This window comes from Podarcis erhardii (genome assembly GCF_964252035.2).
Source record: "Podarcis erhardii genome assembly, chromosome: 11".
NCBI classification, from domain to species: Eukaryota; Metazoa; Chordata; class Lepidosauria; order Squamata; family Lacertidae; genus Podarcis; species Podarcis erhardii.
Genome location: NC_138501.1, coordinates 38,211,696 through 38,228,864, shown reverse-complemented (window position 1 = coordinate 38,228,864; position 17,169 = coordinate 38,211,696). Strand labels below are relative to the sequence as shown.

The window sequence follows — 17,169 nt, the reverse complement described above, 5'->3', positions numbered from 1 at the left end:
GAAGGGCCACAGGTCCGTCCCCTCCCGCCCCAACCCCCCTCGCTTGGCCAAGCCGAGGCCTAACCTAACCCAGTATCCTAAAAGGGCAGCGCAGGAGCTGGCGGGACTCGCGCGCAACGGAGCCTTTTTTGCCCCGCGCCCACCACGAGCCACCTCCTCCTCCTCTTCCTCTGGCCGCTCCCCGAGGGAGCCACCTCTCCCGGGAAGAGCCGCCTGGCAGGGGAGCGCGGCGGCCGCTCGCCTGGAGACCTCTCCGCCTCCTCCTGCTGCTGCTCCTCCGCCTCCACCGGCTCCGGCGTCGGCGAGCAACAGTACGTGTGGCGGGCGGAGTGTCTGGGCTGGGAGCGGCGGCGAGGGGAGGGGTTTGCGGCTTGGCGTCGCTGCAGAAGTGTCGGCCTGTCGGGGAGCCGCCACTGTGCGCGCGCGGGTGGATGCCGACGGGGGAAGAGCCTCGCTCGCCCGCCCGCCCGCCTGCCGCTTCCAGCTGCCGCCGCCGCCGCCGCCGCCGAGGCTTCTTGGGGGCTGCTCTCCTTTCGCCTCCTCCTCCTCCTCCTCCTCCTCCTCCTGCTCTCCTCCTTGTCAACATCTCTCCCGCCCCGCGGTGGCGGAGGGGAGCCGGGATGTGAAGCCTCCGGTTCCGATTCGGTGGGCTCTGCCTCGATCTCCCGAGTGCTGCTGCTGCCGCCGCCGCCTGGCTGCCTTCCCCCCGCGGTTCCCCGAGCGCCAGGATCCCTCTCGACCCCCTGACTCTCGGATCTATTGTCGAAGCCGGGAGGAGGAGAAGGAAGAAGAGGAGGAGGAGGACATCTGCACATCTGGGCGAGCGCATCTGGGCATGCAACATCGACCTTTCCTCCGGGGTGGGGAGCAAACAAGGAGGAGGAAGACCTTTCCCCCCTCGCCTTCTGGCTGTTTTTCTTTCCCCGCTAACCCCCCATCCTTCCTCGGAGGTTTCCATCTTTTAACTGCCTCTTAACACTGGCAGAGAAGGAAGGAAGCAAGCCAACGAGCGAGCGAGGGAGGTGGTGGTGGTGGAGGAGGAGGTGGCGGCGGCGGCGGGGTTGGAAATCCGAAGGCTGCTCTTTTTTCCCCCCTTTTTAATTTTTTTCCTCCCCCAGGGATTTAGTTCATGGGGATGTGTTCAAGGCAAGAGAGGATTCAGAAGGATATTGACATTGTGATCCAAAAGTGCAAGGCGGAAAAGGACTGCCTGTTTGCAGGTGAGTTTGCCAGCCGCTGCTCTTGGTTCTTCCTCGATGCCCCCCACTCCCGCGCCCATGTAATGCTTTCGGGCGTGTGTGTTTTTTTTTTGGGGGGGGTGTTCTTTTGGTGTCGCCTCCCCCCCCCCCCATGGCATCACGATTCTCTGTTGACAGTTCTCTGTGAGAACAACGCTGATCTTTTCCTCCCTGAAAGCTTGCAAGGATCTCTCCCTCCTTACCCCCACCCCAGCACATACAGACACGCACACACAACACTAATGCTCTGTGGGGCACCTAAGTGATGTGGGAGTTGAACCTCAAGCGCTGGATGCTTTCCTCAGTTAGGTTGCCTTTTGATCTATTTGGTCAGATCTGCCATCTGATTGATTTCGCAAGAGTCTCCCCCTGTTTTGTTTTTTGGTGTGTGTGATCAGCAGAGCTAAACAAAAACAAAAATATTTTTTTTTTAAAAAAACCCAACAGAAAACTGTGCCCATATTTTATGTGCATGGAGAGCAGGCTGATGGTGGCATAGAAGAAGGCTTCTTCCAGGGTGGAACTTGAGAGATTATTATCTACAGATGTCCAGAGCTGAGCTGTCTTCCTTTTTGTGATCTCTCTCTCTCCACCCCATCTCTCCCTCCTCAATATTTGGCTTGTTGCTTTCCTCTATGATCATTACTTGCAATGTTTAATATGCGTTTAGCAGTCTGGCTTGTTGCTGCCTGTTGCCTTTACTGACAATGGAAATTCTTTCCGTTGCCATAGTACCGAGGCAGCACTTGTTGCAGGGAGGGGAGGGGGGTTCCTGCTGTAACATTATTTCTGTCTCCAACCCCCAACCCCCACTTCAGACTAATCCCTGTGCCCATATTGGTGGCTGGCTGGGGGTGGGCTGAACACGAGAGGCAAGTTCACACGCCAGGCGTCATGCACAAAACGAACAATAAGCGTTCAGCAACAACACAGCTCTTTTGTGTTTCAGATTTCAGATACGCAGATTCCACTTTTACCTTCACCTACGTCGGAGGATCCAAAAGGTATGAGTAAGTTGAAGCAGCTTATTTTCCTTTGACTCTCTATTGATTCCAAACCAGCCTGTATTCAGTAAGTTAAGAATTCTCCCCCCTCCTTTTTTCCCCTTTGAAGATAGTGTTGATGCCTTGAGGCTTCTTTTGGAAGAAATATTGGTCTGGAAACAGGTGTTCTGTGGGGCGATGATTCGTCATCAGAAGCTCATTGATCAAGGGCTCTGCTCTTGCTTGTTTTGCCTTTCCTTGCTCTTGCTCTGAATATATGCAGGGTTATTTTCGACAGGTGTAGCGGGAGGTGGATCACCAGAACAGAAAGTAAGTGTTTTGAGAGGCGTGGGTGTAGAAGAGAGCACAGTCAGGAATGAGTAATGTTTGTAGTGCAATGCCCATGGAAATTCAGATCCCGTGTCAACCATCAGCAAAAGTAAAAGGAAGTAATGACAGCAGCGAAGGCAAGGCTGCAATACCTTAACACTGTTTGCAATTTTCTGTGTTAATGCTGCAGATAATTGAAATAAGGGGGGGAAATATTCAATAAAGTTTATGGCGCATATAACTATCACTTCTTTAACAGCTGAGCAATGAACCAATTAACTGTGACACACTTTGAAGTTATTCACAGTTGGTGGACATTGTTTTGGCTACAGTAATCTTCACTTCATTGAATAAATTTCACCCTGTGTTTCATTTTTTTATATAAAAAACTCCTGCAACAGCTATGTATTTTTTTTTTATTGCATAATGTGCTGTATTAATGGGCAAAGAGGCTTGGCTGCAAGGCAGAAGGACTTTCAAAGGAAAAGCTGTTGCCCATTGTCTAGATTAAGTTGCTTTTTGTGGTGTTATGTTGAGAGACTGACTAGGTTAACATTATCCCTCAAATATCAGGAGCAAGTGATTGGTTTTGAAATGGAAGCCAATCTTAGTGATAGTTCCAGCAGTTCCTACCTGGTTTGTGTGTGTGTGTGTGTTTGTAAAATATTTTCGAGTGATCTCTGTATAAGGAGAATACATTGAAGTTTTATGCGAACAAGATGCCCAAAGACTTTTTTCCAATTAGAATTGTCCCCCATACACCTGCTTTTCTACCCATGGGGCTAATTTGGGCAGTAAATGTGGGAGGCAGTGGAAGACAGAAGTGCCTGGCGTGCTCTGGTCCATGGGGTCACAAAGATTCGGACATGACTAAACGACGAAACAACAACAACAACATCTTTCTGTCTGCAGGTGGAAAAACAGTTGGGTCAATTTTGACTGGAAAAAGTAGCCCAAGGGGGAAAAATGGTTAAGGGTAACCAAGGGTCTGGAAAACAAGCCTTATGAGGAACAGTTGTGGGAGTTGGGTATGTTTAGTCTAGATAAGAGGAGACTAAGAGGAGATAGGATAGCCATCTTCAACTGTCTAAAGGGCTGTCACATGCAAGATGGAGCAATCTTGTTTTCTCCTGCTCCGGAAGGTAGGACTCAATGGCTTCAAGTTACAAGAAAGGAGATCCAGACTAAACATCAGGAAGAACTTTAAATGGTAAAAGCTGATATCTCCTTCCTTAGAGGTTTTTAAGCAGAGGTTGGATGGCCATCAATTATGGATGCTTTAGCTGAAATTCCCACATTGCATGAGGTTGGGCTAGATGACCCTTAGGATCCTTTCCAACTCTTCAATTCTATGATTTTATGATTCTAAGCAACAACTCCAACACGCGCACACACACATCCTATTTAAAGTCCCTGCCAGGTTGGATTTCAGTTTTTTAATCAAAATGTTGATTGCATATTTCCCAGCATCTTATCTACTTCAGCACTCTGGCCTGCATTCTTCAGATTAAACTGTATTTATCCATCGCTATATCACTCCAGCCCAATCCATAGCCCTATCATATGCAGAGCTAGGCACACCTAAATAAATGGGCCTAGGCTGATCGACCCAACTGTTCATAAGATGAGGTTGCTGGTGAGAACTTCCGGCACAAGGTTCCTATGAGTTTAGGGTTGCACTTTGGTCATTTCTGTCTGCCTTGTGGGGCAAGAGTTTAGCTTGTTGTTAAATGCTAAGGGCACCTTCCCTTCTGAATCTGCAGCCTAGAAGTGCTTAAAAAGCGGTTTGGTGGAATTGTTTCAGATTTAAAATGATTGGCAGCTTGATCCTATGTACATGAGCACTGTAATCAGACTTTGTAGCCATTCTTGTAGGTGTTGTTGCAACAGCCAAACTTGTGTTGTGACAGCTATTGTGGCACCTTGTGTGACACAAGCTGGTCAGAGTTGGATTGCTTCAGTATGTTTGTTTCCTCGACATCATTGGTGCACATATGTGCTAGTGAGAGGAGCTGGTGGTCCAGTTCACAGGTCCGAGGATGACACATCCGAGGTCAAAAACAAAACCTTTCTGAATTGTTTCTATGCAATGCAAAGACTGCCTCATCTAACTAAGGCTTGCTGTTGATTGCATCCCCGATAAGAAAGCAGCATCTGCAATCAGCTTCCAGCAGTGGACAAGGGGACATGTGGACTTCTTTTTCCGACTCTGGTTCTCCACTTTGTACTTTGACTGGCAGTGGGCTCTCCAGGGTCTCAGTCCAAGGTCTTCCTGATCACCTGCTACCTGATTCTTTTAACCCAGGGCTGGCCAACGTGATGGATGTATGGTGTGTGTTGCCTTTTTCATGGTGCTTTCCTGGTGTTCTGGGACTCTAGTTCTCAATAGCCCAGGCCAGCATGGTCAAAAGTCAGGGATAAATGGGAGCTGTTGTTGGACTACATCTGTGAGGCTCCAAATTGTTTTAACAAGAAATGCCAAGACTTAAACCTGAGGTTTTCTGATTGCAAAATGTGTGCTGTATCCCTGAATTGTGATCCCTTTTTCTAGTGGCTAATAGCCATTGCTAGGCTTGCCTTCCATCAGTGTGTCAGATTCCTTTCAAAGCTGCCTAAGCCAACGGCTATCACCACGTCTTTGGGTGGTGAGTTATGTAGTGTGTGAAGATTTCCTATTGTTTGTCCCAAATCTCCCATTGTGCAACTTCATTGGATCCCCCTGGATTTTAGCACTGTGAACAGGAATGCTTGAGGAACTCCTTCTTTGTGAATTCCAGTATCAGTTGACCTGATCTACAATTCAAGGATGAATGTGCAGATCAGAATGCACTTTTCCAGTGACTTTTGCAATTCTCCAATTTTTTTGTGATGCCAAAATGCATATAATATGTTACTTTTGAGATAAGATATGTTCAGAAAAGCAAACTCAGAATGTGCATTCAGAAGTACATATTTTGTGAGAAAACATGTTCACACACAATTTTTAATACTTTTTTAAAAAAAGGCATCAGTTAAATAGGCTATCAGAGTGAGAAAAACCTTTCCCACTTTTTAGACACATAATTTTATAATACTCTGTGACGTTCACTCATAGTGCTCTTTTTCAACTAAAAGCCCCAGGATGCCATAGATTTTCTTTATAGGAGTAGGGCATTTATTTGGAAATAGCCCCATAAATTCCAATAGAGTAAGCAATACAGTGGTACCTCGGGTTACAGACGCTTCAGGTTACAGACGCTTCAAGTTACAGACTCCGCTAACCCAGAAATAGTACCTCGGGGTAAGAACTTTGCTTCAGGATGAGAACAGAAATTGCGCAGCAGCGGTGTGGTGGCAGTGGGAGGCCCCATTAGCTAAAGTGGTGCTTCAGGTTAAGAACAGTTTCAGGTTAAGAATGGACCCCCAGAATGAATTAAGCTCTTAACCCGAGGTAGCGCTGTACTTTCCTTCCTAGTAAATATGTTCAGTATTGGGAGTAATATGTCGAAGATGCTATGAGTACATTAATGAGAATAACTTTCTATTACCCCAATTTAGCTATGGCAATAAGTTTAAATGCCAGTTACTTTTGCTATATGTTAGTGACAAACACGGTTTTATATTCCCAGCACAGGACAAATAGATGTGATTTCAGTCACAGGTGAGGTTTTTGAATGGGTGAAGTCTGCTATGAGAGGGGTTTGGAAATTGTGGTCTGTGGAGCTACATGGTGGTCTAACGGGAGCGACATTCAGATGGTCTGTGGTGTGTCAGTGAATTTGCAGTTGACAACAAGAGGCAGCAGATCCATCACATTAAATGTTGCTATTGATTTTTAATTGGGTTCCTTTTTTGTGCTTCTTCGTTTCTTCTATTACATTTTATTGTATTACCATTCAAATCCTATGGAATTGAAAATGTAGTAAAATAAAATGCAGTCTATCTGGAGTAAAGGAAGCAATAAAAGTACAATTTAAAATCATACAGCATCTAGCACAGTGCATTACAATTGCTACAAAAGCTAGAAAAATTATTAAGTGGTCCTCCAGTGATTTTCAAGTGGTCCATGGTTGGTGGGGAGTATGGCAACCGCTGTCCTATGAAATGCAAACTGTTGTCTTAGGTTACAATTCAAAACAAGAGTTACAGTATAATCCTAAACATATTTACTCAGTAGTAGGACTTCCTTCCATGCAAACGTGCATATGATTTCAGACTGAAGTGCGTGTAAGAGTGAAATCTTTTAAGCATGTTTACTCAGAAGTAAGGCCAACTGTGTCCAATATGACACACCCGCTGGCGTGTTAGGATTGCAGCCTTAGGCTGCAGTTCTGTGGAAACTTATTTGGAAGTACTGTAAACCCCTATGTAATCAACGGGACTTAGTTTTGAGTGCAAAGGATCAATTCACACATCTGTTGAAATCCCTGAACTTAAGGTGTTTGTCTTGGACTGTGTACTGATGGGTCCGTGTGTATCTACAATAAAGTTTAAAATGTCTATCTAGTGGAAAAAGCACTAGATTTGAGAGTGTTTTCAGATTTCACAAGATACTGGAATTCACATTAGGGTGTTTAATCTCACAGCTTTAGGTCCTTTAGCTTCAAGCAAGAAACAAATGCAAACAGCATTTACAATTACAATTAAATTTCATAACCAAGGAAGTTAATGCATTTGCTTTCTCATCAGCAATTTTAGAGATGCTTTATACGGATGATCAATAGCTCAAGGCTGGGACTCAATGACCTTTTCGGTGCTGTGTGATTTATCGTGAAAACTCTTGCAACATTTTTAGTACTCAGATGGGTGCTGGTGATTTGGTTTGCTGATTATTATTATTCTTAGATATATGAAATTGGCTCCTAATGATTGTCCTCATCAGCCAAAATCTCATTCCTTGAACCTGCACTGGGTAATGAGCCTTGTGCATCAAATCACAGTGGAATGATGATATTGCTAAACACTCTATTGGCTGGTCAAATAACTTCACATTATTATCTTTGTTATCTTTACAGCACTGTTATGAGATAGGTCAGTTTCAGCTGTCCTGGGACCCTCATTCTCATGTGGGTTAGCTGCTATGCATGCCATCCATGTATTGGCATTCATAGACCTGTCTTGCATTATTGCATGTTCTTCACATACTTGGACATCATTGTGGGACTGGATAGACACATTCTAGGAAATGGGTACTGAACACCCATTATACCAAACTCCTGAACCAGGAAATTGTTTTCCCAATTATTTGTGATCGGATTCTGAGTCTGGGAACGATCGGCTTGTGTAACACCACATAATGAATTCTTGACTGAGTTGAGACTTGAACAGGGAGTTTTCTTACTTACGTTCTAAGCCACCATACTATAGCAGCTTCCCAGAATTATTATTGTTTTTCTGCATGGGCAGTCCTCAAGTGTGGAAGATCATAATGTGTGAACTGGGCTACAGCAGTTAAATGCTAGGAACAATTTCCATGATTGTAACAGCTGGATATGGTGTCATTAGAATCACAGCTATGCTGTTGACTGCCTCTGCTGTTGCTTAGCTTATTCCTTCTGTTTCTCTCCAGAAGATCAGGGCTGTTTGGATGACAAGAGAAAAGGTGTGTGTGTGTGTGTGTGAGAGAGAGAGAGAGAGAGAGAGAGAGAGAGAGAGAGAGAGAGAGAATCTGAGGTCAGTTAACAAATTCGGAGACACATTAACACCCTTCCTCTTCACACTTCTGGCTTTTTCTAATGCTCTCTGCACCAGGGCAAATCCTCATTTCACAGAGGGCAGGGAAGGGATTACCTTTAAATGGCAACACCTCCTTAGTGGGCAGAGAGAAAAGGGAAATGAAAGAATAGGCAACAGAGATTAAAATAAAGACTGCAGCAAGTTTGAGCCAGTTTTGCCGTACCGAGAGATGATTGTATAGCTTTGCTTCTGCTGCCAATGGCATGTGATCTCCAGGGACTCAGTTACATTGGCAAAGAGAAAGCGCTTTATAGGCATTGTATATGCATTATAACACTGTGACACCAGAAGGCGCTGTAGAGTTCTGTTTTTGCCAACCCAATTTCTCATAAAAAGTTTACAATGCCTTTAACTGAAATGCTTCTTTGATGTGTCAAGAGCCAACCCAGGAGATGGACAGGGCTTGCATTATCAGTGTAAAAGTAAAAGCTTTACTAGTTGGTGAGATAAATGGGCAAAGCAATCCTAACCCACAGAAGTCCACCTGAGGAGAGTTAGGATGGGGTGGAACTGCTGTTCCATTGAATGTTCTATCCACTGCAGCTAGGCTCCCAGCACCCCCAAATAAATCTCCAGAAATACAGATGTCCCACTAAGAGTACAGCTCATTTCAGGGGCATGGCAGGGTATGGATCAAGAAGCAGCAGCTACTTATCCCCTGACTCCTGTGTTGAAAATTGAATCCTTCTGCACTGGTCTTTGCATCTGTCTTGTCTATAGCTCAGGATAGCTCAGTCAGTATGGCACGAGACTCTTAATATCAGGCTTGTGGGTTTGAGCCCCATGTTGAGCAAAAAAATTTCTGCATTGCAGGGGGTTGGATTAGATGACCCTTGTGGTCCCTTGATTCTATGACATGTGGGACTAGCGGGGAGGAGTCACTCTGCCGTAAGTTGGGGTAAGCAAAGAGCAGCTTCCATTTGTAAATTGGAGTGCAATTTAAGGATAAAAAATTTGAAGCCTCCAGAAATCTGCTCACTTTTAAAGCTCTTGAAAAGAAGTGTCTGCCTATAATATGCATTCAGCTGGTCCTCCAGCAGCAGAGGCATGGGAGTGGTAGAGGTAAGGGGGCTTCTTGTGTCCCACTCTGTGCAGCTGCCCTAGGATTTATGGCGCTATTACCACTGCCAACAGTATGCCAGTTGGGCAGGAAACCAGGTGAGCAGGTGAGGGGATTGGAGAGGAAGGGTTTGTGTGTTCAGAACACTGAAATGACTTTGTTCCTGCATCTACTTGTAAGAAAGAGTTCATCCAACTTTTTTTTTTTTTTTGCTTTCCATAGGATCGTAGAATTTGTGGGCTTCTGCAAGACAGTTTATTGTGGAGTTGGAACTAATTGTGCATGCAAGCTTCTCACAGTGTCCACACAATGCCTCATATTAGTTTTGCATTTAAACTGGATCTGCTGTTTCCCAGGGAAGTCCAGTGTTAGCTCAGAATTCAGTAATGGTCACCTTGGAAACATTGTTATATTTTATCAAGCAACTTGCAAAGGCCGAAGCTGAAACATTTTGCTGTCAGAATTTAGCAATTCTGTTTTGTCAGTCAGTGTAAAAAAAAAAATGGTTTTAGTGATTAACTGCACCCTACCAGGATCCAAAAGATACTTGTTTGATGCTTTCACATGTGTCCCTCTGTCTGGTAAATCTTGATTAAAAGAGTGCTGGAAATTGTAGCTCTGTAAGGCATAAACTAGAGTTCCCAGGATTCTTTGGGGAAAGTAATGTGCTTTAAATGTGCTTTGTGGAAGCACCCTTTTAGAGTCAGAAGGGATGTTGGTGGTCAGTGCAGGGTCGACAATGATGGGTGCAACTAAGCACTTCTGACAGATGGTTGTGCAGCCGTTGCTTAGAGACCTCCAGCAAAGGGGCAGCCTGTGTCTCCACGGGCAGTATGTTCCACTGTCAAACAGATCTTGCCCTAAAAAAAAGTTTATCCCAACCTGCCTCCCTGCAATTTCCACCCATTGGCTTAGTCCTGCCCTGTGGAGCGACAGAGAGAACAAGACCGTTCCATCTTTTGTGTGAAGGTCTTTTCACTGCTAAGTTTAGATGTGATTGAAGGCCCTCGAATGCTAAACTGCCAGGAGTTCACATTGTTAAGTTTTCCTTTCACCTGCCTGAGTTAAGCATTTGAAAGTCGATTATAATTCTTGATGCCTGATGCTGAAGAGAGGGGAATTCAAACCGGCTGACTTATGACATTTTTATTAGGATGGATAATGTTGACTCTGTAAAGACCTGCATCCCTTGTGGCCAAGGCAAAGAGAGGTTAGCATTTCTTCCGTGACTGTGTGGCATGTTTCTGCCTGTGAAGGGAATGAAGAGCACTTCCATCTCAACTGGCTTCGCTCAAGTGCATGCAGGATGGGATTCTCAGACTGGCTTCGTTCATGATAGGGGAAAAAATATTTTCTCGTTTACTCTACTGTGCCCAGAAGAGAGGTTCACAGCTGAAACTGTACGACCAAAAGGTAAAATTGGCCAAGGCTGATGGGCACAGGTTACTTTGCATTTTCAGGGATGTTAAATTCAAACAGGCTGCAATAAGTGGTGAATTTGCCTTTTCCACAAAAGTGAGAACCAGTCTGCATATTTTCAAAGTACTGGTTTGTTGGGGTTCCCCTCCCCTTATTTTTATGGTAAGAATTGCCCACTTTATCTTTCTGTTTCATTGCTTGCTGTTAAGATTGCTTTGCCCATTATTAACGATGCATGTCAGATTCTGTGCTTAAAATTGCAGCCTCATGACTACGATCACATTCCAGCCTGCACATCAGTGGTAGGTGTGCATGTTCTGAATGCTGAAGATCTCAGGTTCAATGTGTGGATCCTCTAGCTTGTCATGGATCAGGGAAGAGATCACAGGAAAGATCCTTTGCCTGAGACCGTGGAGAGCCACTGCTAGTCAAAATAGACAATACTGGCCTAGATGTACAAATCAGCCTCACTGGATATAAGGCAGCTTCTTTTGATTCTAGGAAAGTTTTCCATTCCCCACAGGAAGCCTCCCTGCACATTTGGAGAATGGCTTTGCTGTATTAGACCTTCAAGCATATCTAATACAGCCTGTTGTTTCCAACATTGACCACCTAGATGCCTAGGGAATCTCATAAGCAGGACATGAAAGGGAGAACAGTTCCCTGGTAACTAGAGATGGGCAAATCTGTCAAGTTTGGTTTCTCCCCATTTCTCATTTTTCCAAACTTAAGTTCAGTTCTCTACATTTTCAAATCGGTTTGCATTTTTTAAAAATGTCCTCATTAAAATTATTTTGCATTTTAGTGCAAATTTCTCCTAATGCTCACATTTTCATATGCATTTTCCTCTAATACACACTTTTTTCAAATATAGTGCATCTGTGGCAGTTATTTATGTGCATGTATGCACACACCTTTCTAATAGATGCATTTTTTGCACATATTACTTGGCTGGAGAACTGCACTGCGGAATTCGGAGAAGTGCAAATTTCAAAGGATGGCTGTGTTTTGATTCTCATATTGTTTCCATAAGTGTGAATTAAGTAAGTTAGCCTTTAAATGTCAACTGAGTTGAATTTCTCCCAAATCCATCCTAGAAACTAATACTTGCTGGCATATTGCCTCTCAGTAGGGAGTGGCTAACTGATGTTGTTCAGTTGGTGCCAAAGGGCAGGTTCCTGGAAGTTACGTTCCCTATATGCTGGTAGGATGAAAGACCTAGGAAAACAGAAAATGGAATGTAGGGAGTTGCCTTTATATTGGAGGCAGACCCATGGTCAGTATTGTCTACACAAGGGGCAGCCAAAGTGGTTTCCTCCAGATGGTGTTGGAGTAAGACTCCTGCTGTCTCTTGCCATTGGCCATGCTGGCTGGTGTCAATGGGAGCTGGAGTTCAGCAGCACCACATTGACTCTGTCTGGTCTACACTGACTGGCAATGGTTCTTCAAGATTCAGATGGGGTCTTCTCTCCTGGTCCTACCTGAAGATGCTCAGGATCAAACCTGGAACCTTGTGCATGAAAACCACATGCTCTTATCACCAAGTTATAGTCCTTCCCCAAAGGATAGTGTTTGGCACAAGGTCACCTGGTGAACTTCATAGCTGAATGGGTATTAGAAGGTCTCATCCATCTTAATTTGGTGCAGTAACCATTGCACCACATGCATTCCCTTTGGCGTCATCACTGTGGCCAGGCAGAGTCATGGATTCCCTAGCAATTAATTGCTCAGGGCCTGATCTCAAAAATAGCAATGCAATGAAATTAATCGGGCAGGTAAGGAAAAGGCTTTATTCAGCCTAGTTTCTGCATAGGATCTAAGACTGTAGTTTTGCTGTCATTTCAGTTCTGGCTTCCCGTAGAGCCCAGCATGCGATTTTGGTGGTTGGATCAATAAGAACATCTTTACTCATAAACGGTATTGAGCTGCAATATTGTGGAAATTACGTGACAATCAGATTTAGACTGGACATAAATATGGGCAAAGCAGGGCTGATATTTGAAGGAGTTTGTCATCCCCCCCAGCTCCCACTTCAAATAAAGTTAAAGGAAGAAAAAAGAAAATCTCCTGTGGAGCTCAAGTCTGTGAATTGCATGGATTATCATAAATAATCCTTTCCCTGTGAGGCTTGAGTAATCATTTTTTGGCTGTCTGACTGGCCAGGCACTGCTTCATTTTTCGAAAAACGATCTGCGTTCACATTTCTGAATTATTGGAGCTGTTTGACAGGCCTGAAGTGTTTGCTGGTTTAGGAAGACTGTAATTAGGAATTTATTAGTCGAGAACATCTTTGTGGGATAATCTGGGCACTAAATATGGAACAGGACTGTATAGCAATTTTGATAATTTTTAAACTGCCATTTTTGGAAAGCTCTCAGACAAGTTGAGAGATCTCCCCCCACACACACATATTGCAGGATGTTCAGTCAGGTGCCGTGACAGGGCAAGATTTACTTTCCATTTAAACAGCGGCAGCTTGGCTATTTATTTATTTATTTCCGCAGGAACGAAAAAATGACATTTAGAATTGCAACGCGTATTTCTGTTGTTCTACTTTGCTGTCCTGCTTTCTGTGGGATGCTGGCCATTCCAGAATCCAGAGGACTTTAAGGAGTGCTGATCTGGCACCTTTGCAAAGGATGGCATATTGTGCCCTGGAGTCTGCAGATATTTGTACTCAGTTTACGTAAAATGAAGGCTTAGTACTTCTTTCTTTCTTTCTTTCTTTCTTTCTTTCTTTCTTTCTCACCCTCTCTCTGTCTGCTTTAAACAGGGCTTTCCTCTTAGTTAACAAATTGATTTCTAATGGCCTCTCTGGAGCTGATTCCTGCACGATCAGGGTTTCTAAATCACGTGGGGAGACGTCACATGACTCCCTTCACCCTTAAACCTGGTGTAGGGCTCTGCATGGAATAACGCTGGTGTTTGGCTGCAGACTCCCCACACCCTTCCTCAGCTGTGAAAGCTGGGGCTGATGGGAGCTGTGGTCTGCCCCATCTGGAGAACACCAGGTTGGTGAAGGCTGCTTTAAAGGTAAAATAAGTACAGTGCTACCTCAGTTCACAAACACTTCTGGTTACAAACACTTCGGGTTACAGACTCTGCTAACCCGGAAGTAGTACCTTGGGTTAAGAACTTTACCTCAGGATGAGAACAGAAATCGCGCACCGGCGGCATGCATAGCTGTCAATGTTTCCCTTTTTTAAAGGGAAATTCACTTATTCCGAATAGGATTCCTCGCAAGAAAAGGAAAAAGTTGACAGCTATGACGGCACGGCAGCAGCAGGAGGCCCCATTAGCTAAAGTGGTACCTCAGGTTAAGAACACTTTCAGGTTAAGAACGGACCTTCAGAACAAATTAAGTTCGTAACCAGAGGCACCACTGTAGTTTCTTAGAAATGGACCACCAGTTTCAGGACTGGTGCAATGTGTTTCCCTTAGGCAGTCCCACTTAGTAACCAGTTGTTATTAGGAGGGGAAGGCTGTAACTTACTGGTAGAGCATTTGTTTGTATGCAGGAGGTCCCAGCTTAGTTTCTGGCATCTCCTGGTAAGGTTTGGAAAAAAATCCTGCCTAAAATCCCAGAGAGCATTACACCACTGGACTAGATGTACCAGTGGTCTGACTCAGTACAATACAACTTCCCAAAGTTCTTATCTTCCTGTATTCCTTTTGTACTTGCTTGCATATCCATATCATGATGTCCAAATGAGGCACATAACACCTTTCTCCTCAACTCATTTTAAAAATCCTGGCTTTTATATCTATATACTAAAAAAGCATATCAAATGATACAAATATATATATCTGCATATACATCTATGCAGCCTTCTAAAGAAAGAGGCATTCAAGTGTGAAGTTCCCCAGAACAACAAACTTGTTTGAACTGGAAGTTGCTGGTCTAGTCAATTTCACTATTCTATTTACCTGCATAGAGCCAAGAGAAGTGATGGTCATAAAAGATTTAGGATGATGGAGAGCACTACCATTTCCTCCTGCTAGGAGACTTCATCTCTCAAACGTTGTTCTTTGCGTGTATTTTTTTTGCTGAAGTTGGGCTACTGTTGCACTAGAAGAAAGCTACTCCTATTGCTTTGTATAAATATTAATTCTGTACCCAACCAAAATGTGAGGCAGAAAGCTTATAAAGTGGCATAGACCATGAAATTCCACCTTATTCTTCCATCCCCAGTTTTATGTTTCTTGAATGTTCCTGGACTATCATTCACAATTCTCTTCCACCCAGTCAGTAAAAATGGCAAGATTAATGTGGTTAAGCTTGGATGTTTCCACTCCAAAGTTTAGGTTGGAGGATTAGATTACAGGGGTCGGCAAGATTTACCAGGCATGGACCGGATCACTCCCGCAGAGATCTTCCGTGGGCCGGACTGGTGCAGCACGATGCTGGAAATGGCATCTGCACATGTCCATGACTCCGGAAATCGCTTCTGCGCATGCCCAGATGCCGGAAATCACGCCTGTGCAGAAGTGATTTCCAGAGCCGCAGAAGAGAGTCCCTGTGCCGTGCTGCACCGGTTTAGCACAGCGCACGGGGACTCACTGAGCAGGCGGCTCAGTTTGGGGGCAGCTTATGGGCCGGTTAAGCGACCCTCATGGGCCGCTTCTGGCCCATGGGCCTTAGGTTGCTGACCTCTGGATTAGAACCTGTGACCTGCCAGAGGATTTGGGACTTCTGCTGCCATCAGCCCCAGCCAGCATGGCTAATGGTCAGAGATGATGGGCCCCATGATCCACCTCCTGGTTTAGGTGGTGGTGTGTTTGCAAGGCCTACTGCTTCATTCAGCTCTTCACAGGTTTGCTTTCCCTTTAAAGAAAATGGTGTCAGGGTTCTGTTACATGCATTAGCATCTAACGTGTAGCTAGCTGCTTAACACAGCTAGGCTCATTTACATTGTCAAGGAACTGGCTTTTGCCAGAAAATATATTTTTCTTAGTTATTGGTAAAGGCCCACTATTCCCCACCCCCTTAAATAAAGCTGAAAATAAACAGATACTGTTTGTTCTCTGTTACTACTGCTAGGAAACTAATGTTATTGTTACTGTTACCCTTCTGAAAAGTAAAACCATCCTTCAGAAACAGATAACAGAGACTGAAAAACAGCTAAGGTCAGTCAATTGCAGTGGGTTGACATAGAAGGCAGATAAGAGACAGGGACAGTGCTCATGGTACAGGCGCCTTGATATATCTACTGGTTAAAAATAAATAAATCTGTGTCTGTATAGCTGCACTGGTAAAAATAACAAAGGAAAAAAGAGGAAATGCTGGTAATTTCAGTTTGTATGTCATAAAACTAATAGTTTTAGCCTGATGAAGACCAACATCCTGGGTCAGGTGTCACCAGTACTCCACACATCAGAATTGGTGACCGCACACTTGAGATGGCAAACAATCTTGTCTACCTGGGTTCTACAATAACCAGCAACTTCTGCATCAATGCTGATCTGGGCAAACATATTGGCAAGGCAGCTACAGCAATGGCTCACTTCTCCAAATGGGTATGAGAGAATGAGATTCTGACAACCAATATGAATTTGAAGGCCTACAAGGCTTGCGTGTTGGGCCTCCTGCTTTATGGTAGTGAGTCATGGGCAACTTACACCTACCGAGAGCGATGCCTCAACACCTTCCACAAAGATGGGCCCTCCCAAGCCTAATTCCCAGCATGTTCACACTCCTGTCTCAGTGACAATTACACTGCCTTGGCCATGTCCACAGAATGGAAGATGGCAGGATCCCCAAGGATATGCTGTATGGGGAGCTGGCTTCAGGCATTAGGCCTGGTGGCAGACCAACTCTGCATTATAAAGATGTCTGCAAATGTTCCATGAAGGTTGGCAACATTAACTTCACTGTGTGGGACTCCCTTGCAGATGACTGCAGTCCCTGGAGCTTGTGTATCCACAGCAGTGACCAAAGGAGGAATGATTTCTGGGAGGGGCGCAGAAAGGAAGAAACACTATGGTACACCTGCATCAGCACAAATTGACACTTTCATTTGCCCCATCTGCAGCAAAATATGTCTCTCCTGTATTATTCTCTATAGCCATAGCAGGCGCTGTGGCTCTCCAACAGTTTGACTTAGCCCCTGAGGGTATTGTCTCTTGAGACAGACAGATGCCAACCAACCAAAATTCTGCATGTGGTAAATTGAGCAGAATCATCTTATGCTGTCCCTCAGATAGTATCTAGAAGGAAAGTGGCACTAGGTTGTACTGAGTAGTGACAAATGGGCTGTTGACAGTCCTACTCATGCCTTGCTGGGATCGGACCTTTGTGCAACACACCTGGGATGCAAAGGAGAAAGGGGCAGAAGTGCTAGTGCATGAACACCAAAGATTGACTTGGTTATGGGATGGTCCAAGCAACAGGGAAGGTACCTGCTTGCTTTATGCCGTGCACCTC

The 17,169-nt window shown here is 44.7% G+C and overlaps 1 protein-coding gene across 6 annotated transcripts in view; it reads left to right on the top strand.

The window, feature by feature from the left end:
* The first annotated feature begins 214 nt into the window (after positions 1 to 214).
* PARP8 (poly(ADP-ribose) polymerase family member 8) overlaps positions 215 to 17,169 on the top strand; it is a 163,775-nt gene continuing 146,820 nt past the window's right edge. For 2 of the 6 annotated variants that reach the window (XM_081881418.1, XM_081881417.1), the window contains exons 1-2: positions 395 to 1,220; positions 2,188 to 2,242. In XM_081881418.1, the coding sequence (XP_081737544.1) occupies positions 1,130 to 1,220; positions 2,188 to 2,242 (146 nt within the window). In that variant the 5' untranslated portion in view covers positions 395 to 1,129. Of the gene's footprint in view, positions 312 to 394; positions 1,221 to 2,187; positions 2,249 to 17,169 lie in introns of those variants that run through there. The other 4 variants (XM_081881416.1, XM_081881419.1, XM_081881415.1 and 1 more) reach the window with 3 other exon arrangements.